At 45.6% G+C, this 24,375-nt stretch overlaps 1 protein-coding gene across 6 annotated transcripts; it reads left to right on the top strand.

Moving 5' to 3' along the window:
• The first annotated feature begins 129 nt into the window (after positions 1 to 129).
• On the top strand, positions 130 to 24,195 carry phka1a (phosphorylase kinase, alpha 1a (muscle)). Of its 6 annotated transcripts, XM_056575407.1 has the most exons (35): positions 130 to 409; positions 2,148 to 2,306; positions 2,395 to 2,442; positions 2,669 to 2,837; positions 3,455 to 3,537; positions 3,791 to 3,871; positions 4,424 to 4,522; positions 4,700 to 4,846; positions 5,303 to 5,356; positions 5,853 to 5,975; positions 6,073 to 6,168; positions 6,519 to 6,626; positions 6,715 to 6,793; positions 7,190 to 7,324; positions 7,621 to 7,730; positions 7,873 to 8,017; positions 8,356 to 8,434; positions 8,557 to 8,735; positions 10,260 to 10,427; positions 15,262 to 15,347; positions 16,112 to 16,239; positions 16,764 to 16,917; positions 17,208 to 17,366; positions 17,579 to 17,708; positions 17,918 to 18,019; positions 18,821 to 18,936; positions 19,198 to 19,233; positions 19,617 to 19,652; positions 19,859 to 19,894; positions 20,272 to 20,298; positions 20,825 to 20,863; positions 21,122 to 21,283; positions 21,403 to 21,456; positions 21,819 to 22,019; positions 22,514 to 24,195. In XM_056575407.1, the coding sequence occupies exons 1-35, from the start codon at positions 332 to 334 to the stop codon at positions 22,685 to 22,687; spliced, it is 3,780 nt and encodes a 1,259-aa protein (XP_056431382.1). In that variant the 5' UTR covers positions 130 to 331; the 3' UTR covers positions 22,688 to 24,195. The 6 variants fall into 6 exon arrangements, with proteins under 6 accessions (XP_056431382.1, XP_056431383.1, XP_056431384.1 ...); XM_056575408.1 differs by lacking the exon at positions 20,272 to 20,298; XM_056575409.1 differs by lacking the exons at positions 19,198 to 19,233; positions 19,617 to 19,652.
• Positions 24,196 to 24,375: the final 180 nt, after the last annotated feature.

Genomic DNA, 24,375 nt, shown 5'->3' with positions numbered 1-24,375 from the left:
TAATTTATTTTATACAAATACTAGTTGCGCATGCCTGCCAAGTGACATTTCCCTATGGATATTTTAGAAAGTGGGCGGGACACAGCATCACGGCAGCCAATGGGAGCACATATTGGCTGGGGTCGCGATATTTGGTTGACAGCCCCTTGACAGTCCTCCTTGTCATCTTGAAAGTTTCCCAACCGGCAACTGATCTGTCTTCAAGTCTTCGAGTCATTGCTCCGAGACAAGCCCAGTCCCGAGTACCGACGACATGGGTCTATCTGACAGGAACTAAAACCGGTTTGTTTAACTTTATCGCCAACGTGCGAGATAGAGCTGCCCCGTCGAAATGCGAAGCAGAAGCAACTCGGGCGTGAAATTGGACAACTATGCACGCATCGTGCACCAAACGATACTTCGACACCAAGTGAGTGATGTCGGTGTCGAGATATAATGTCACGGAAGAACAAATTACGTGTGTGTGTGTGTGTGTGTCGTTGTGAGCAGAATGAGCGTGTTTTAGACACACACAGGCCCCATGCGATGTGTGTCGTAAACGTGTGCATTGCATCGTTCAGTAACCGTACTTCATCGTTGTTTGTATGATACGCCCCCCACCCCCACACACACACACACACACACACACACACACACACACACACACACACACACACACACACACACACACTTGAATGTAATAGTAATAATATACACTAACATTGTGTGACTGCTTCGGAAAGATACTGACATATCAGTATCTGTCATATATAATGTCTAATGAAACACACACACACACACACACACACACACACACACACACACACACACACACACACACACACACACACACACTACACTTTTGCATGGCAGAACTTCCTGTTCCTTTCTCTAATTTCCTGTCCTAAAAAACAATGATCTGAGAGCTAGCAAGCTTATTGGCCAAAGTGAGGGAATTACTCCTCTGCTTCAACCAATCGGCTTGCTGCTCTCATTGGAGCTGAACATGGGTAAGATCTCTCCACCATTCAGCTGGAGACACACACACACACACACACACACACACACACACACACACACCATCTACAGATTCACCCTTGACCTTCCTGTGCACGTGTTGTCCGTTTCTCTAATAAACCAAAGCAGAGTGCACACAATGCCCATGTCATCAATGCGTGCACTAAGTATTCTGTGCCGGGGTAGTTTGTGTACGTCTCCCACAATGCATCAGAAGGGTTTATTAGAACTATTATTAGGGACTCAGCAGTGAGTATACCGGTGTCAGATATCTGTCAGAGTTAGCTCACCCAAATACATGTAGGTGGTGGTGACGAGGGTGACTGACTCCCAGCTGAAAGGTTCTGGGTTCGATCCCCAAAGTCCACAGTTTACCTGTGGGCATCCTAAAGCAACCCCTGCTCCTTAATGAATTCTGAGTTCACTGTGAGCGCTTTGGATAAAAGTGTCCGCTACATGACTGAAGAGTAAAATAGTAATAAGTCCTACATCCTGACCTACCTGACATAAGATAACCTGTCTGTCGCTCTGAGGGGATCTAGTAACAGGGTTCACCTTTAACCTCTCTAATTCGCTGAAATGGACACCCATAACCTGTTTCTCTCCTAGGACACGTCCCCAGCGATCTGGGTGACCCCTGAACTTCTCTCTCCCCCTAAGGACAATGTCACGGGGTTGACCTATGACCTTTGACATGTATGTGTCTTTATTAGGACCCATTGGAGGGGTTGACTTATGACCTTTGTGTGTCTCTGCCAGTGCCTTTTAGTAGCATGATTTCCGTTTGACCAGTGTCTGCTGGACCTATGAACTGGTTGACCTTTAATTGTCTATCTCTCAGCTTGGGACCCAGTGACAGGCTTTAACTATGCCCTATTGCTTGACCTTTGACTTTGACTGACCTGTGTCTCTTCTCAAATATTGTCACAGGGGTGATTTATGAACTTTGACCTTTTGACCCCTTCTCTCTCTCCTCCAGGACCCCTTTAAAGAGGTTAAACCATGACCTTACTAAAAACTATGAACTTGGACCTTTGACCCGTGTCTGTCTGTCTGTCTGTGGTTCTGTCTGTCTGTCTCCATCTCTCTCTCTCTCGAACCCAGTGCATGGCTAAACTATAACCTTTGACCCTTGCCTCCCTTCTCTCCAGGACCCGGTGACGGGCCTGCTGCCGGCCAGCGAGGAGCAGCCGGATGCGTGGGTGCGGGACAACGTGTACAGCGTGCTGTCGGTGTGGGGGCTGAGCCTGGCCTACCGCAAGAACGCAGACCGCGACGAGGACAAGGCCAAGGCCTATGAGCTGGAGCAGGTAGCGCCACGCCCGCCTGTGTGTTAGTGTTAGTGCAACACAGAAGGGTTCTTTGCTTAAAATATTCTCTCTCTCTCTCTCTCGCCAGAGTGTGGTGAAGTTGATGAGGGGGATCCTGCAGTGCATCATGAGGCAGGTATGTTAACACTCTTCTATGACTCTCATGCCCTCTCAGTCTCACTCAATCTCTTTCTCTCTCTGCCTCTCCCCTTGTACAGAAATCCTGCACTTAGTCGCTGGATTCGCTCTCTTTAGCTAGCCGGTCACAACACTATTCCATTTTGTCTCCTCTCCCCTCTGTCCTCTTTGTTATCTCCTATCTCTTCTGTCCCCTCTCCCATCTCCCCTCTCCTCCCTTCCAGCTGGACAAGGTGGAGAAGTTCAAGCACACCAAGAGCCCTCTGGACTGTGTCCACGCCAAGTACAACACCAGGACCTGTGCCACTGTAGTCGGGGACACCGAGTGGGGACATCTGCAGGTCGACGCCACCTCCCTCTTCCTCCTCATCCTCGCTCAGATGACCGCCTCGGGTCAGTGTGTGTGTGTGTTTGCACAGAGAGAAACAGTTATTTATATTTCACTATATACTAACTAGTGCTGTCAAGCGATTACAATATTTAATCGCGATTAATCACATTAATGTCATAGTTAACACATTTTTTCTTCGCTAAATATCCCTTGATTTCTTTGTCCCATTAATTTTTCTCATTTTAATGTTCTTATCAACATGGAGGAGTGCATCGGCTTGCCTTGTGCAAATGTTTTTTTATTGATAACAACATTGGCATATACTGATCAAAACAGGACGATATAAAAAAAAAAGCCTATAGTGCAATTAAACGATGAACATACAAACCTACTGCCTTGAACATAGCAGTCAGGCTACTGCTTCTTTGTTATTATTTTTTTAATGAATAAATAAATTGCGTTAATCGTGCGATAAAAAAATGAACGCCGTTAAAATTGGTTTGCGTTAACGCCGTTAATAACGCGTTTAACTGACAGCACTAATACTAACGTGTGTGTGTGTGTGTGTGTGTGTGTGTGTGTGTGTGTGTGTGTGTGTGTGTGTGTGTGTGTGTGTGTGTGTGTGTGTGTGTGTGTGTGTGTGTGTGTGTGTGTGTGTGTGTGTGTGTGTGAGATGCAGGTCTCCATGTGGTCTATACCCAGGACGAGGTGGACGTGATCCAGAACCTCATGTTCTACATCGAGGCCGCGTACAAAGTGGCTGTAAGTCTCCACCTCTTCGTCCTCCTCTTCCTCCGTCTCTCTATTCAAATATTCCTCACAATACCTCAGTCTATATTATATCTCAGTCGAAACCTGGTTGTGTAGATAAGTTCAAATCTGTCCCACACACAGATGGATTCAACTTATTAATATATTGATCTTATATCGACTAATTTCTTATTCCAGTTATTGGTCTTTTTGTACATTTTGATGATGTTGTCTGAATCCTTATTATTTTTCTGGTGCTGTTAAGGATTATGGGATGTGGGAAAGAGGGGACAAGACCAACCAGGGTATCATCGAACTGAACGCCAGCTCTATAGGCATGGCTAAGGTAAACCGCCTCAGTCATTAATTTAGGGCTCAGCTGATTTTTACAGACACACAGACACAGACACAGACACAAACACAAATTCCCTCTCTCTCCCACGCACACCGTGACCAAACCCAACAGACTGCAGAGTCTACGGTGCCCCTGTTGTTAAGGTTAGTGTGGTGTCATGTTTACAGAGGCTTCCTGGAATTGAGTCTCGCTCAAAAATAACACGGTACACAGTACTAGACCTTTACACACACAAACACACATGCATTTATCATTATGGTATTCTTCATGCTATGCTGCAATGTGCAATGCTTTACTATAGTTCATTATGCTATGTGCAATGCTATGCTACACTTTGCTCTGATGTACTATACTTCTAAATTGTTTATTGTTTTGTATTGTATGGAATTAATATTGTGTGGAATAGCATAATAATTCAATTCATTCTTTACTGTGAGGTCTTGAGTTGAATTATTATGCTACACTATGCTGTCTAATGGTACAATGCTATGCTACTAGGCTATGGCAAACCCTCTGCCTGTGGTGTTCTGTTGTGTCCTGCAGGCTGCGCTAGAGGCCCTGGACGAACTCAACCTGTTCGGAGCCAAAGGAGGACCTGGCTCTGTGGTGCACGCCCTGGCTGACGACATCCAGCACTGTCAGGTACACACACACACACACACACACACACACACACACACACACACACACACACACACACACACACACACACACACACACACACACACACACACACACACACACACACACACACACACACACACACACACACACTTGTGGCTGGGAGGCTAACCCCCTCATCATAACCCCCTCCCACAGTCGATCCTGTCGTCCATGTTGCCGCTGGCGTCCATGTCCAAGGAGGTGGACGCCGGTACGCTGGCCATCCTGACCTACCCCGCCTTCGCTGTGGAGGACATGGCTCTTGTCAACCTCACCAAGGAGGAGATCATCTCCAAACTACAGGTGAGACAGGCAGCCAATCATAGCCAAGGTACAGGTGAGACGGGCAGCCAATCATATCCAAGGTACAGGTGAACACTGGCAGCCAATCATAGCCAAGGTACAGGTGAGACAGGCAGCCAATCATAGCCAAGGTACAGGTGAGACAGGCAGCCAATCATAGCCAAGGTACAGGTGAAAACAGGCTGCCAATCATAGCCAAGGTACAGGTGAACACAGGCAGCCAATCATAGCCAAGGTACAGGTGAGACAGGCAGCCAATCATAGCCAAGGTACAGGTGAGACAGGCAGCCAATCATAGCCAAGGTACAGGTGAACCAAGGTAACCAATCATGTATTCCACCTCAATGTGTGTATTGTAGTTTGTGCTGTCTCAAAATGAACTCCATTTTCTCTTTGTCAGGATTTATTATAATGTCATTTATTTTCTAGCTCTAACTCTATTCTCTTTCTCTCCAGGGTCGGTATGGATGCTGCAGGTTTCTCAGGGACGGCCACAAAACTCCCAAAGAGGTAAAGAGACGGACACACAGACAGACAGACAGACCAAGAGTGAGGCAGACAGGCAAACCAACTGTCAACACAACGGGACAGAAAAGAAAGCGAGAGAGAGCGAGAGAGAGGGAGAAACACCCAGACGGGCAGAGGGACATCCCCGAGTCTCTTCTCACACACACCGTACCGTCTTGGCTCTGAAACCCCCCATGCAGGGCTATTAATAGCATTAACAGCAGCTCCAGAGAACACTCTGTGTGTGCCGGTCACAGATCCAAAATGTCAGCCAGCTCAGGGGGGATCTGGGGGGGGGGGGGGTCACTGGAGCCGGCCTCAAGTCGCTCGGCTCGGGGAGTGTGTCACATAGCAGGCATACCTCTCTGTTCCCCCTCAGCCTTCCACACTGGGGCTCCCCGACCCTGGGGGTCTGCAGGACAGGATGGGGGGGGGGGGGCACTCTGGGTTGTCCCGTATGCAGATGGAGCGTGTGTCTGTCTGTCTGTCCCTCTCCAAGGACCCCAGCCGCCTGTACTACGAGTCAGCGGAGCTCAAGCTGTTTGAGAACATCGAGTGTGAGTGGCCCCTGTTCTGGACCTACCTCATCCTGGACGGGATCTTCACCAACAGCCCTGAACAGGTACCCCCCCCCCCCCCCCCCCCCCCAGTTGGTGTGTATGTATGTGTGTATGCTATCCATAGGTGTGTTAGTTCATGTTTTGTGTGTGTCTCATCAGGTACAGGAGTACCAGGAGGCGCTGGAGGGGATCCTGATCAAGCAGAAGGACGGGATCCCCCTGGTTCCGGAACTCTACAGCGTTCCACACGACAAGGTAGCGCCCGGGCTGCCGTGGACAACACGAGTGGGAGAGGTTTTCAAAGGGAGTCTCTTTCTGAGTCACGGGTGACACGCTCACAACCTCCAATTCAAGGTCAAACATTGAATCAGCCCGTTTGAGCACTTAACCGTCAAAGTGTTACAGCTTAACTACCACCCTTGTTGTGGAAATCAAATGCGATTCGAGCTAACTGACTAGCTTTGCTGTTAAAAAATACCATTATAGCCATCGCTAGTTTGTTTGCCTCAACAGTTTTCAATCAATCCGGTGTCTCATGTATGCTATGCTAGCTCTTCATCACACCGTCCGTTGGTCTTTCCCACCCCTCTAAACACGGGGTACAGGTGGAGGAGGAGTATGGGAGTCCTCACAGCGTGGAGAGGATACCCCTGGGGAAGCTTCCTCTGAAATGGGCCCAGTCTCTCTACGTCCTGGGGAACCTGCTGGCTGAGGTGAGGGGTCGACCCCCACAATGCACTGCGTTACAGTACAGGACAGTGCACAGCATTACAGTCATACTCATGACTTTCATTCCTACAGGGTTTCCTGGCCCCTGGAGAGATCGACCCTCTGAACAGACGCTTCTCCACCATTCCCAAACCGGACGTGGTCGTCCAGGGTGAGAGGGCAAACCACACCCCTGGACTGGAATACAATGCACTCCATATCATATAAGATCATAACGATCATGACATACCGTTAGCCTCAGAGCGTAATTGCCTGAGGCAAATTTTGGCCGTATTGTGATATCTAACCTCACACTACTCTCCTAACGCTGCTGATTCGCTTTGCCTCATTGGCTGTATCCTAAGCCAATCAGAGTGCTTTTATGTTCCATAATCACTATCTGCCTAATTCATCTACGGTATTTGACTTAGGCTGAAGTTGAACCTTAAAAAACAACTTGGGCAATAATGCTACGAGTTCAATGATACATTGAAACCGAATATACTTCATGGCAACACATTTATATAATATTCCGGTTGTATCCCCCCCCCCCCCCCCCACACAATAGTGGCGGTCCTGGCGGAGAGCGAGGACATCAAGGCCCTGCTGCTGAAGGAGGGCATCGAGGTGGAGACCGTAGCGGACATCCACCCCCTCCACGTCCAGCCCTCCAGGGTGCTCAGCCACATCTACGCCCGCCTCGGTCAGACCAGCACACACACGCGCGCGCGCACACACACACACACACACACACACACACACACACACACACACACACACACACACACACACACACACACACACACACACACACACACACACACACACACACACACACACACACACACACACACACACACACATTCCTTCAGAACAATATTTACTTTATTTAAATGTGATCTAAAGTGTTTCCGTTCTTTGATTGTGGCTGTGTATCCATGGGGATTCTGGTAGTAATAGTACTACGAGCTGACCTGAGTCACGCTGGTTCTTCCTCAGGTCGCAACAAGAGGCTGGGCCTGACGGGCCGACCGTACCGCCGCATCGGGGTCCTGGGGACCTCCAAGTTCTACATCATCAGGAACACCATGTTCTCCTTCACCCCCCAGGTGAGGTCAACGGGAGGTCAACGGGAGGTCACCGGGAGGTCGTGATGGTTCAATTTAACCACGAGAACTCGTCTTCTTATGAATCCTTATAAAGGAGGATATCTGAAGACGGTACTTTTGCACGTGTCTCGCGCTCCCCCAGTTCATAGACCACCAGCAGTTCTACCTGGCCCTGGACAACCAGATGATCGTGGAGATGCTGCGCACGGACCTCTCCTACCTCTCCTCCCGCTGGAGGATGACCGGCAGACCCACCGTCACCTTCCCCATCTCTCAGAGCATGCTCAGTGGGTCCACACGCACACTCACCTAGCACGTGCGCCAGCACAAACACATATACGCGCACACACACACACAGACTGACACACACACCTAGCACGCACGCAGACAGTCAGACAGTCAGACAGACAGTCAGTCAGACAGACAGACACTCACTGATGCACCAACTCACTTCCTTCATTATTCAATTCACTTTTCCGTCCTCAAGGAGGAATCACACATGGAAACTAAATCGAATAACACCAAAGTATGACTTTACAGTAGACTATAAAATACACATCTGTATCACTGTTAGAAATGTATGTAATAATGTGTGTGTGTGTGTGTGTGTGTGTGCTCGCTCTAGCCGAGGACCACAAAGCTCTGGACCCGGCAGTGTTGGCCATGCTGAGGAAACTCCAGGATGGATACTATGGAGGAGCCAGGTACACGCACACACACACACACACAACACACACGCAAATTTTTTTTGAGATGTCAGGCTGCCATCAATATGTGCGTCATATCTCCCTGTCTCCCTTTCTCTCCCTCTCTTATCTCTCCAAAGGGTGCAGGCAGGCAAGCTCTCGGATTTCCTGACCACTTCCTGTTTCGCCCACCTCAGCTTCCTGGATGGTAAGGCTCCGGGAAACGGGCAGCGTTTCCCTGCCGACCAAGAGCATGGTGGTGCTGATGCTGGGGAGGATGATGACTTCAGAAGTTTGCATGAGCTTCCTTATGATGACGGTAAGGAGGAGGAGGAAGGATGGAGGGCTAGAGGGTAACTAGAAGATAAAATAAGATGACCACTCCCCTTTTCTAATACCCAGACTAACCCTGGAAATGAGCTTCACCGTGTTTATTAGTCACTTGGCGTAGCCTGTATATTTGAGGTTATTGGGGGGGAAAAAACAACATTATTGATTGTTGTGGTTTAGTAGATTTTTTTATGATTATTCTGTTTTTATTCGGCTCACAAATTAGTCTTAACGCTTTTTGAGTCCAACTAGTCTTTTCTGCGAGTATTTAATCTCACTCTTCACCTATTCCCTTATTAAAAAACACATTTTAGATGCCTTAATCTCCTGTCTTGCCTCCTGTGACATCACCCCTTTTCCTTCTATGACATCAGCCCTTTACCTCCTGTAACATCAGCACTTTTCCTCCTGTGACGTCATCACTGACCTTTGACCCCGGTGACCCCCTCCTGCACGGTGGCATGTCTCATCCCAGATGTGTGTTCTGGTGTTTGGTTGTTCTATGGATGGAGAGTAGCATTGTGGCTGCTAGTTTAGTATTAGAGTACCTCTGAACCTTGACCAGCATGTGCTTAAGAAGACATTACCTAATGATAATCCAATCTATATATTTTATTAATTTCACTTAAAGGGGAACAGTCACGCTCGGTGTGCTCTTACAAGAATCATGCATCAGACGTGTGTGGTAAAGCAACTGCACTCTGCGATATCAGCTGGTGTTGGAGTGGATGTGGTTTCTTCACAACCCCCGCATGAAGCAATCCTCTCTTATATTAGAGTACGGCAGACTGGGGAAACTTCCCCTTTAAGTGACTGACTCAAAGCTGTCCCCCTTCAAAGGGACATGAATGTATCGGTGTGTTTCTCTAAGGCGCGTTCTCCCTGAGGGCACAGTGGCTTGTGACTTAGCAGAGACAAAGCACGTTAGCTTGAGGACAAGTTTTATGAGAATAAATCCATTGTGTTTGTTCATACGTTACGTTTCTTTTATACCCTCTTGAGTCCTCCCACTCTTATAACTCTCTCTATCCATCCGTCCATCTCTATCCTCGCCCTCTGTCTCCCCCCTCCTCTTTCTCCCCTCTCCCCCCTCCCCTCCTCTCTCCCCCCTCCCCTCCTCTCTCCCCCTCCCATCAACTCATTTCCCCCCCTCCTCTCTCCTACCTTCATCTCTCTCCCCTCCTCTCACCTCACCCCTCCCTCCCCTCACTCCTCCCTCCCCTCCTCTCTCTCCCCTCCCTCCCCTCTAATCCCTCCCCTCCTCTCTCTCCACTCCCTCCTCTCTGTCCCCTCCCCTCCCTCTCCCCTCCCCTCCTCTCTATCCCTCCCCTCCCTCTCTCCCCTCCCCCTCCCCCCTCCCCTCCTCTCTAATCCCTCCCATCCTCTCTCTCCCCTCCCCTCCTTTCTCCCCCCCCCCCCCACTCTGTCCCCTTCCTCTCTCCCCCCTCCCCTCCTCTCTTCCTCTCTCTCCCCCCCCTCCCCTCCTCTCCCCCCCCCCCCCCCCCCACCCCAGACCCAGAGTCAGACGAGCTGTCCCAGTACCTGGACCAGCTCCTGGCCCACGCCGCGCCCCAGAAGCTCTCCCCATCAGCCAAGGGGCTGGGCCGCTTCAAGGCCGCCGCCACCAAGACCAAGGACATGGTGTCTCTGATGAGCAAGGCCCAGGGCCTCAACATACACAGTACGCATGTTAACATATATACATCATCAACATACACAGTACGCATGTTAACATATATACACCATCAACATACACAGTACGCATGTTAACATATATACATCATCAACATACACAGTACGCATGTTAACATATATACACCATCAACATACACAGTACGCATGTTAACATATATACATCATCAACATACACAGTGCGCATGTTAACATATATACATCATCAACATACACAGTACGCATGTTAACATATATACATCATCAACATACACAGTACGCATGTGAATATATATCATCAACATACACAGTACGCATGTTAACATATATACACCATCAACATACACAGTACGCATGTTAACATATATACATCATCAACATACACAGTGCGCATGTTAACATATATACATCATCAACATACACAGTACGCATGTTAACATATATACATCATCAACATACACAGTACGCATGTGAATATATATCATCAACATACACAGTACGCATGTTAACATATATACATCATCAACATACACAGTACGCATGTTAACATATATACACCATCAACATACACAGTACGCATGTGAATATATATCATCAACATACACAGTACGCATGTTAACATATATACATCATCAACATACACAGTACGCATGTGAATATATATCATCAACATACACAGTACGCATGTTAACATATATATATCATCAACATACACAGTACGCATGTTAACATATATATATCATCAACATACACAGTACGCATGTTAATATATATACATCATCAACATACACAGTACGCATGTTAACATATATACATCATCAACATACACAGTACGCATGTTAACATATATATATCATCAACATACACAGTACGCATGTTAACATATATACATCATCAACATACACAGTACGCATGTTAACATATATACATCATCAACATACACAGTACGCATGTTAACATATATATATCATCAACATACACAGTACGCATGTTAACATATATACATCATCAACATACACAGTACGCATGTTAACATATATACATCATCAACATACACAGTACGCATGTTAACATATATATATCATCAACATACACAGTACGCATGTTAACATATATACATCATCAACATACACAGTACGCATGTTAACATATATACATCATCAACATACACAGTACGCATGTTAACATATATATATCATCAACATACACAGTACGCATGTTAACATATATACATCATCAACATACACAGTACGCATGTTAACATATATACATCATCAACATACACAGTACGCATGTTAACATATATACATCATCAACATACACAGTACGCATGTTAACATATATACATCATCAACATACACAGTACGCATGTTAACATATATACATCATCAACATACACAGTACGCATGTTAACATATATATATCATCAACATACACAGTACGCATGTTAACATATATATATCATCAACATACACAGTACGCATGTTAACATATATCATCAACATACACAGTACGCATGTTAACATATATACATCATCAACATACACAGTACGCATGTTAATATATATCATCAACATACACAGTACGCATGTTAACATATATACATCATCAACATACACAGTACGCATGTTAATATATATACATCATCAACATACACAGTACGCATGTTAATATATATCATCAACATACACAGTACGCATGTTAATATATATCATCAACATACACAGTACGCATGTGAATATATATCATCAACATACACAGTACGCATGTTAACATATATACATCATCAACATACACAGTACGCATGTTAACATATATACATCATCAACATACACAGTACGCATGTGAATATATATCATCAACATACACAGTACGCATGTTAATATATATATCATCAACATACACAGTACGCATGTTAACATATATACATCATCAACATACACAGTACGCATGTTAATATATATCATCAACATACACAGTACGCATGTTAACATATATACATCATCAACATACACAGTACGCATGTGAATATATATCATCAACATACACAGTACGCATGTTAACATATATACATCATCAACATACACAGTACGCATGTGAATATATATCATCAACATACACAGTACGCATGTTAATATATATATCATCAACATACACAGTACGCATGTTAACATATATACATCATCAACATACACAGTACGCATGTTAATATATATCATCAACATACACAGTACGCATGTTAACATATATACATCATCAACATACACAGTACGCATGTGAATATATATCATCAACATACACAGTACGCATGTTAATATATATACATCATCAACATACACAGTACGCATGTTAATATATATACATCATCAACATACACAGTACGCATGTTAATATATATACATCATCAACATACACAGTACGCATGTTAACATATATACATCATCAACATACACAGTACGCATGTTAACATATATACATCATCAACATACACAGTACGCATGTTAACATATATACATCATCAACATACACAGTACGCATGTTAACATATATACATCATCAACATACACAGTACGCATGTGAATATATATCATCAACATACACAGTACGCATGTTAATATATATATCATCAACATACACAGTACGCATGTTAACATATATACATCATCAACATACACAGTACGCATGTTAATATATATCATCAACATACACAGTACGCATGTTAACATATATACATCATCAACATACACAGTACGCATGTGAATATATATCATCAACATACACAGTACGCATGTTAACATATATACATCATCAACATACACAGTACGCATGTGAATATATATCATCAACATACACAGTACGCATGTTAATATATATATCATCAACATACACAGTACGCATGTTAACATATATACATCATCAACATACACAGTACGCATGTTAATATATATCATCAACATACACAGTACGCATGTTAACATATATACATCATCAACATACACAGTACGCATGTGAATATATATCATCAACATACACAGTACGCATGTTAATATATATATCATCAACATACACAGTACGCATGTTAACATATATACATCATCAACATACACAGTACGCATGTTAACATATATACATCATCAACATACACAGTACGCATGTGAATATATATCATCAACATACACAGTACGCATGTTAATATATATATCATCAACATACACAGTACGCATGTTAACATATATACATCATCAACATACACAGTACGCATGTTAACATATATACATCATCAACATACACAGTACGCATGTGAATATATATCATCAACATACACAGTACGCATGTTAATATATATATCATCAACATACACAGTACGCATGTTAACATATATACATCATCAACATACACAGTACGCATGTTAATATATATCATCAACATACACAGTACGCATGTTAACATATATACATCATCAACATACACAGTACGCATGTGAATATATATCATCAACATACACAGTACGCATGTTAACATATATACATCATCAACATACACAGTACGCATGTGAATATATATCATCAACATACACAGTACGCATGTTAATATATATATCATCAACATACACAGTACGCATGTTAACATATATACATCATCAACATACACAGTACGCATGTTAATATATATCATCAACATACACAGTACGCATGTTAACATATATACATCATCAACATACACAGTACGCATGTGAATATATATCATCAACATACACAGTACGCATGTTAATATATATATCATCAACATACACAGTACGCATGTTAACATATATACATCATCAACATACACAGTACGCATGTTAATATATATCATCAACATACACAGTACGCATGTTAACATATATACATCATCAACATACACAGTACGCATGTGAATATATATCATCAACATACACAGTACGCATGTTAACATATATACATCATCAACATACACAGTACGCATGTGAATATATATCATCAACATACACAGTACGCATGTTAACATATATACATCATCAACATACACAGTACGCATGTGAATATATATCATCAACATACACAGTACGCATGTTAACATATATACATCATCAACATACACAGTACGCATGTGAATATATATCATCAACATACACAGTACGCATGTTAATATATATCATCAACATACACAGTACGCATGTTAATATATATATATCATCAACATACACAGTACGCATGTTAATATATATCATCAACATACACAGTACGCATGTTAACATATATATATCATCAACATACACAGTACGCATGTTAATATATATCATCAACATACACAGTACGCATGTTAATATATATCATCAACATACACAGTACGCATGTTAATATATATTCTCAACATACACAGTACGCATGTTAATATATATCATCAACATACACAGTACGCATGTTAATATATATTCTCAACATACACTGTACGCATGTGAAGATATATCATCAACATACACAGTGCTTATATTAATAAACATACCTTATCAACATCCACAGTCCATGGGTTATTAATAAATATGAATCATTAACATATACAGTACATATAGCATACATTCATTTACAGCATACTGGGTGAATATAAACCTATACCTGAACCTTTCATGTTAGGCACAGGTAACCTTTATGTTAACCTTTATTCATAACGATAACATCCACAGGAAATTCACAAGGACACAGTAAATGTAAATACACCTTTCATTAGTATGACCGTGAAGGCGACCCCTATTCTACCACCAGGTGTGAGGTGGTCATTAGCAGCCATCTCAAAATGCAACATGACAGTATGTTTCTCTCCTCCAGATGCCAACATGTATGTTCCCAACAAGTTGTTTCATTCTGCTCAGCCTTCACTGCACCTCAACCTCTCTGAAAACCAAGAGCCGCAGGTAGGTACCAGTCAGTCTGTCTGCCTGCCTGCATGTCTGTCCGTCTGTTTGCCTGCCACTCTGCCTGTCTGTCCGTCTGCCTCTGCCTGTCTCTCTGTCACTCTGTCCGTCCGAAACGGCAAAGGTGACACGGACCTTGGCATTGCTATGACAACCCACTCCCCCTCTCCTCCCCCCTCTCCTCCTCTCCTCCCCTCCTCCTCCTCTCCCTCTCCTCCCCTCCTCCCCTCCTCCTCTCTCCTCCCCCTCATCCTCCTCCTCCTCCCCCCTCTCCTCCTCTCCTCCACTTCTCTCCTCTCCTCCTCTCCTCCACTTCTCTCCTCTCCTCCTCTCCTCCCTTCTCTCCTCTCCTCCTCTCCTCCTCTTCTCTCCTCTCCTCCTCTCCTCCCCTCCCTCCTCCTCCTCCTCTCCTCCTCTCCTCCTCTCCTCCCCTCCTCCTCTCCTCCTCCCCTCCTCCTCTCCCCCTCCTCCTCTTCCTCCTCCTCCTCTCCTCCACTTCTCCTCCTCTCCCCCTCTCCTCCCCTCCTCCCCTCCTCCTCTCCTCCTCTCCTCCTCTCCCCCTCTCCTCCCCTCCTCCTCTCCTCCTCTCCTCCTCTCCTCCTCTCCTCCCCTCCTCCTCCTCCTCCTCCCCTCCTCCTCTCCCCCTCCTCCTCTTCCTCCTCCTCCTCTCCTCCTCCTCCCCTCCACTTCTCCTCCCCATCTCCTCCCCATCTCCTCCCCTCCCCCTCTCCCCCTCTCCTCCTCTCCTCCGTCCTATGCTCCAGGGGCCCAAGGTGGTGGTGACGGGGGCGGAGGGCGGTCCGGTGGACCACGAGGCGATGGTCCAGCTGCTGAAGGACACCCACAACCTGCAGGACCAGGGGGACATCCTCTACATCCTGTTCAAGGACAAGTGAGCGCGCCCTCTACGCCAGGGCGATCATAACATCTGAGCAGACGCTTCTGTCTTGAGGGACTCCAGGGGGACTCATCAAGGAGCAGCTGTGGGGGGGGCCTATTGCTCTGGGGTCCTACAGGTACACTGTAGACGACGGGGGGTCCCAGCCAGTACCGTCTAGCTGGTGGTCCGTAGCCTTTCCCTGTTTAACTCGGGGCCCGTATTGACTTCACCCTCAGCCTCCGGGGCCCTTAGACGGAATATGTACAGACCTTTAGACGCCAGATTAACAGTAATAGGTGTCGGTTTTTAAATCAGTGATTGTGTCAGGGGGGGTTTGTTGAGTGCAGATCCCATGGTGGGATGGGTCAGTGAGTATCTTGTGCACGTATCACCAAACATTAGTGCAGTGTCAAACAGTCAATAACGTGATGTAACCAGTGCTGCGTCATGTCACCGCTCGAGTACCGACTGGTTCCCCCGACCCATGGCTCTGGTCCATCCTCCTTGCCCACCCCCCCCCCTCTCCCCGTGTGCAGGGGCCTGGACTGGGACACGGGGCTCCAGGGGAAGGGCTCCACGGTGCGCTGCCTGCTGGGGGAGCTGTACCAGCGGGCCGGGGGGCAGCACCTCTGGGGCCTGGTGCGCTTGATCTCCGGGATGCTGCGGCAGAAGGTGGAGGAGCTGGACTGGGTGGGTGGAGGAGGGACGGAGACGCACACACACACACACACACATATATACACAGACACACACACACACACACACAGACACACGTACACAGACACACGTACACATAGGCATACTAAAAAGCATTATTTTTAAACATTTTCATTACTATTTCTACAGTTGACTATCATTATACTAGTGATGCTATTTATTTATTTATAGTATAAATCTTATTCGCTACAATCTTTCTGTTTCCACGCGATGAGAGAGGTTCTTTGAGGCGCTCCGTCTGATTGGTCACCTTCTCCTCCTAGGCGTGCTCTGATTTGCTGGCTCACCAGAAGCACCTGACGGTGGGCCTTCCCCCGGAGCCCAGAGAGAAGACCATCACCGCCCCCATCCCCCTCGAGCAGCTCAGCCTCCTCATCGAGGAGGCCAGCGACCATAACATCACCGTGGCCGTGCTCACCCAGGTCCTCATTCAGTCACTGAAGTTTCCTAATCAAGTGACGACTTTATCCAAGACGACTTGACAATGGAAGGTGCTTCCCCTTCCTCCCTCTCCTCCTCCTACTTCCCCTCAACCTCCTTCACACACATGCTCCTCTCCTCCCCGTTCCTCTCTCTCTTCCCCCTCTCCTCCCTCCCTCCCTCCCCTCCCTCTACCGTCTCCTCTCTCCTACAGGAGATCATAGTGTTCCTAGCGATGAGCATCCGCACCCACCCGGACCTCTTCACGGAGATGTTCCGTCTCCGCATCGGCCTCATCATCCAGGTGATGGCCACCGAGCTGGCCCAGTCGCTGAACTGTAACGGTATGGGGGAGGGAGGGAGAGGGAGAGAGAGAGAGAGAGAGAGAGAGCCCTCAACTAGGGAGGGATGGAGAGAGCAAGGGTAGAGTGGAAGGATGAGAAATGTAAAATTGAACCCTTGTATCCTTTGCTGATGACAATTACAACGTGTACTACGTGTGTGTGTGTGTGTGTGTGTGTGTGTGTGTGTGTGTGTGTGTGTGTGTGTATAGAGGCGGAGGCTACAGAGAGTCTGATGAGCCTGAGTCCCTCTGAGCTGAAGAACCTCCTCCACCACATCCTGAGTGGGAAGGAGTTCGGAGTCCAGCGCAACAGTAAGCCAATCCCAGCGCCCGCCTCACTAGCCACAGCCACTAGGATCACCCCAGGCACGCGGAAAATGGCGGCAGAGGTTGTGAGCCCCAATCAGTGGAACTACCATCCAGGCCCGACCGGCTCGGGCAGACAGAAGCACTTCGCTCCAAGCTAAGAAGATCCGTATCATTTGATTATACCTAGTTCTTACCGTCTTCTTCGTTCATTTAATTATATAGCCTAATTCAATTTAATTGTCACTGTTGGCATTAATATTATATCCTACTTTATCTGCTACTGAACAATGCCTTCTCTTTTGTAACCCTTTAAACAAAAGACACTCCAGTTGTCTGGGGCTTAACATCTACCAAGCTCAGGAGGCCTACTGGGCTACATCGAGGCCTGTGTGACTTGATAAATACATATGCATCTTCCAGATGCAAGGGGCAGCTTGTGGTTGAGCTAATGTCTGTCAGTTTAATGTCAGGGTAAGCCGTGTGTTCTCAAAATACAAAAGATGTGGAGCTAGGCGGAGCTGGTGTCCTCCTTGGGGGCGAGCCTGAGGCACGCGTGTAGCATCGGCACACTGTTGGCCACACTGTTGCTGACGCGCTTACACGTTGTAGCCCAAACATGGGTGGGTTACAGGCAGCCTATCCCCTTCTGCCTCTTCTGTGCCCTCCGACGTCTCAATAGTTTGTGTGTGTGTGTGTGTGTGTGTGTGTGTGTGTGTGTGTGTGTGTGTGTGTGTGTGTGTGTGTGTGTGTGTGTGTGTGTGTGTGTGTGTGTGTGTGTGTGTGTGTGTGTGTGTTTGGGCACAGTGGGTGAGGTGGACACCGGAGTGAGTCCTGCCATCTCCATCCATCTCCATAGCAACACAGGGGCGACCAAAAGTGAACGAGCCGGCATCAGCAAACTGAAGAGCGACATGAAGATGGTAGGACACGCTGTGTGTGTGTGTGTCTGTTGGGGGGGGGGGGGGGGGGGGGGGGGGGGGGCGGTGTATATCGGGGTGTAGTTATGGGTGTGGGTGTAGGTTGAGATGTCAAAATAAAAGTTAACATCACAAAGACTTTGCTGAGGTGGGTTTGAAAGGTAAGATTTGCACGAGTAGTGGTCAAGATGTCAGAAAGGAGTCTCCCTGATGAGAGACTGGAGGCAGGTGGCATTGAGATGTCTCCTTGGTCTCCCCTTGCAGCTGGAACACAGACTGTCCCTGACAGACCCCAGTAAGGTGATGACGCCGTCATCCGTCATGATATTGATTCACATATTAATGGTTCAAACATTTGGGGTGTAATTTTCAAGTGAGGTGCGCTGCTATTCTGAAAAGCAAACGTGATTTGAGGATCATTGGTGATTCATGGTAATTGGACGTTTTTCCATTGCATGAATGTGAATATAAGTAGTCAATTAATCAAATGGCAATGAAGGTTCAGCCTCGAATGATGTCGTGGCTGAAGGTGATGCAATAAAAAAATGACTCACGGGTACCACGACAGGTAAACACAGGGGTGTCGTTAACCAATCAACCTGAATCAAAGTTCTGTTCCTTTGGGCGTGACCATGCATACATCATGAGAAAAGTCTCCTGCGTTGCTTTCCTCCCCGTCACAGATCAACCACAGGTTCTCTTTAAGGGGGCCAAATAAGGTAATAAGTCAAGATATATGCTAAGGTTTGCTTATTGTATAATAAATAACGGATTTGGCTAACGGTGCCAGTCAATGTAGCTATCAGATGTAACTGTCCCGGGGATGGATTTAGAGGGCTACCTTAAGTGAAGTTCTTTCAGTGTTTTGTACATGCTTGTGTTTCCAGTGGGTACACATTGATGGGTTGTTGTTTTCCTGTGACAGATGGACCACAGATTGTCCCTGACGGATGTTATGAAGGTAGAGAAATACTGACGCTAATTCACCAGGGTGACGGTTATGGAAAACTAGGATTATTACACTGGGTTGTAATTAATGTAATTAGTGTGATTCCATGTAAATGAGCTATATAACTATTTAACTGTGTGAGGCGCAGGTTAAATAAACGAATGAACTAAAATATTGATTGAATAAGACATTTCATTCAAAGTGTTGTTTGGTTCATAGAGTATATTTGACATTAAAGATGGAACACGCGTTGTTCTTGTCCGAGCCAATCAAGCAAACAGTTTCAATCATTTCTTTGGTTTAATTTATTCATGGGACAGTTCATAAATTGTATTGTTATAGATGTTATATTATATTGTTGTGTCTGTCTGTGTGTCTTTCCTTTTCAGCTTGAGTACAATTTGGAGTCACGCAAGGTGATGTCGGCTCAATAAATATCATTATAATGCAGAGTTTGTGTTGGGACTTGGCAAACGCTGAAGCAAGCTTGTAGCGAGCATGTTTAACGGTCTTTCTTAATCCTCTTCCACTATATGGGAACCGTTTAATCCATTGCTTTTAACTGTGTTTCAGATCCTCCTAAGTGGATGTACATTTTATGTAATCAATTAAAACATTAGATTAAATACAAACTATTCAATGAATGAACAGTTAATATCACTGGGGTCTCGGCACATTTCTTGGTTACACAACCGTAATTTGGTCCTTTTTCTGAGCGTGGGTGCCGTCTAACATCACATGTTAATTCACGCAACGAAAGATTAATCAGTGATTTTCCACTGAGCCTTTAATTTGAGCTTTTAGGTTTTGTCTCTGCTGATGTTTGCAGTTAAGGGGAACAAATCTTTCAGTTGAAAGTGGTTTGGAATACATTGTTTCATTTTCGCTTCCTCTCCATCTATCTCTGGTCTGTCTTTTCTCTTTCTCTTTTCATTCCTCCAGAGTGCCCCCTCCCAGTCTCTGGGCGTTGAACAACCTGGGGTAACAATGTTTTTCTTAATAATATGTCAAATTATCTGTAACGTATTTTTTATCTTTGTGAATTAGACATGAGAATTAATCAGAAATGTGTAGTAAGATGCCAATGCTTATTAATAAATAAGTAAGCTTTACCTGTCACTTTAGTTTAAAAAAGATGCACAATATACAACAAAATATGAAACAATATCCAAATGATCAACACTAAAGAAAAGATGTAGGGTGTTGGTCTTAACTGTCGTGTGTTTTCCCACTACGCAGTGCCTCAGGAGGCCTTCCGCAGACATGCTGGATGTTCCTGAGAGTGTCCCGGTTGCTAGGGATACCAGGCATGGCCAATGGCTGCGCAGGCGACGCCTCGACGGAGCGCTGAACCGCGTGCCCGTCGGCTTCTACAAGAAAGTCTGGAAGATTCTGCAGAAGGTCGATACACCCAAAGACAGTCCAGAATCTATCAACCCATGCATAGTACACAAATACACTTTTAGTGAGATGGGATTCGCCCGTTGTAAGACTCAATCTTCTTGGCTGTGTTCTTCCAGTGCCATGGTCTGTCCATAGAGGGATACGTGCTTCCGTCCTCCACAACCAGAGAGGTGAGAGAACTCCATTGATTTTACATTATATCAGACAATAAATGTGTGCAGATGAGCAGTTGATGCAGGCCACTGAGTAGAACGCTAGGCTGAGCTATCCACTATGATCCGTCTGGGTGGACAATCCCACTTGTGATGTCACAAATGGCAACAAAAAAAAATCAGCGGCTCCTTATAACTCATCAATATCACACCTGAGGGGCGGTTGGGGCGGGAAAATAGTGGCCCCGCCGGACGGGTTGATCGATCCGTCATGCAACGGGTGGATTGATTGTGAATTCACACACACATGCGCACCAGCGTTCATGAAAATCCAGCACTTTCCGGTTTAAAGTGTATGCCACGCATTGCCCCCCGCCCAGATGACGCCCGGGGAGATCAAGTTCTCGGTGCACGTGGAGGCGCTGCTGAACCGCGTGCCGCAGCCCGAGTACCGCCAGCTGCTGGTGGAGGCCATCCTGGTGCTCACCATGCTGGCCGACGTGGACATCCAGAGCATCGGCTCCATCGTGCACGTGGAGAAGATCGTGCACCTCGCCAACGACATGTTCTACAAGGATCAGGTGAGCGCTCCCACACCCACACGTTCACACACACACACACACACACACTACTCACCCAAATACTCTCCCACCCTCTCCGTTCACTCTTTTTCTTCTTCCCGTCTTCCTATACCCGCCTGCGTATCGGCTTCTTTCCTTCTCCCCTCTTTCCCACCTTCCCTCCCTCCCTCTCTCTCTCCTCCCCTTGCTCTCCCTCTGGCCTCCTCTCCCTCTCCCTCTCCATCACTCTATCTCTCTCTCCTCCCTCTATCCTCTCCTCCTTCAGTCTCCCCTTGCATTCACTCTGTCTTCCTCCATCCATCTATCTCTCTATCTATCCATCTATCTCCTCCTCTCTCTTTCTCCGCCATCCCTCCCTCACCCCATCCTGATAGCGGGCTAAAACTCAGGGCAGGCCGGTAGTAGGGGCACACTGCCCACATGTTTAGCCAGCAGCCCTGCCTAGCATGGTGCCAACACTAACCCCCCTTGTGCCCCCCCCCCCCGCCCCTCAGATGGACCTGGGGGCTGAGGAGCAGATGCTGGAGCGCGACCCGGCGAACGGCGTGTGCCGGCTGCTGTACGACAGCGCCCCCAGTGGCCGCTTCGGCACCATGACCTACCTCACCAAGGCCGTGGCCACCTATGTGCAGGACTTCCTGCCCGCCGGGGCCTGCGCCGTGCAGTGAGCACCGTGCGTGGGCGTGCACAGTGGAGCGTGGGCAGCGACGTGCACGTACGGTTAGACTTTGAATCCGAAAGTATTGGATTTTCGTGAATGGGGATGCACATGTGTGTGTGAATACACAAGTACGCACAACTACAACTGCACACACACACACACACACACACACACACACACACACACACACACACACACACACACACACACACACACACACACACACACACACACACACACACACACACACACACACACACACACACACACACACACACACACACACACACAGAGAGAGAGGTGCATACGAACACACACACAGAGAGAGAGGTGCATACGAACACACACACACACAGAGAGAGAGAGGTGCATACGAAAACACATACACACACAGGTGAACACAAACACACAAAGCTAACAAACAGGAAAGTCCCTCCTGTCCAGTGCACTGTTAAACCATCACCAGCCTTTGCCCCTAGAGGGCGCCATGCTCAAGACAACTTTACACAGAGATGGATGCAATCCTTGACGTGTTTGTTGTAGCTTCTTAAAGAAGGGAATATCAAGAGACAAAAATGTATACAAATTATGATAGAATAATTTTAGGTTTGAAAATACTGTTACATAATGGCTGATTGACTGACTGAGATTTTAAATCCTAGTACTGTTTACTGTTAGGCGTCATTAACCTCACTGTACAAGAGATTTTACGTGAAAAATCCTTAAGCTGTCCTTTATTAAGTTAACTTTTCTGTTGAATGTATAAAATAATCGCAAAACTATTGCTTGATTCATTGTTTTAATGAATCGATTATGTCTTTTTAGTCTGAGTTTCTTATCGCTGTAAAATTATTGCATGTTTCCGAGCCATTGATGGTAAAAGAGATATGTTAATGGTGAACCAGAATAGTGTAACTGTATTTGGAATAAGTCGATTTAACTTAAATGCTTAAAATTGTGTTCCTTTTTAAAAGGAATCGAGTTAAATGTAGGCCTAAATTGTTTGAACTTACCTTTTGTTTAGCTCAGTTAGTGAAATGCATGGAAAATATTCATAGTCATAGGGGCTATCCTGCTGTTCAGAGGTCTCCTAATTACAAATAGTTAGGTTGACCGTTACGAGTATTTTCAAAATCTATCCAATTGTGACATCACAAGAAAGAGTGTTGTTCGCAGATCCTGTGATTGACGTGTCAGCTCGAGCCTACTAGTTGATACAGCAGATGTCACACAGGGATTGTTTTTTAAAAGGCTTGGTACGGCCCGTCAACACCTTGTGCTTAAATAGTACATTTTTTAAATATTTTAGAAATACATTTTAATTAACCAGGTTTTTGCAATTTGATGATACACCATATAATGAAAAATAACAATGTTCATGAAATGATCGTTGGAATTACATATTGAATGTAAATTCATGTTATTCTAGGCACACATCATACTTTTGGTAAATTGTAAGACTCAAACTATTTAAAGTAATATAAACAACATTGTGGTGTACGTTATTTTCTTTTGAGAATGCTTTCTGAACTCGGCTTGTTGGCATACCTACATCACAATACAGCATCTCAACTTGGCACAAACTATATTTTCTTCTTTTAAAAATAACTCATAATATATTGCAAATAGTAAAAAGATAAAAATATTTTTATTAAATGTAACATTAAATTCAACATGCATGATAAGTCGTTTTTG

Source organism: Gadus chalcogrammus, chromosome 17 (assembly GCF_026213295.1).
Source record: "Gadus chalcogrammus isolate NIFS_2021 chromosome 17, NIFS_Gcha_1.0, whole genome shotgun sequence".
Classification (NCBI taxonomy): Eukaryota; Metazoa; Chordata; class Actinopteri; order Gadiformes; family Gadidae; genus Gadus; species Gadus chalcogrammus.
Note: the sequence above shows the minus strand (reverse complement) of the source record. Positions and strands in the feature narration are given on the sequence as shown.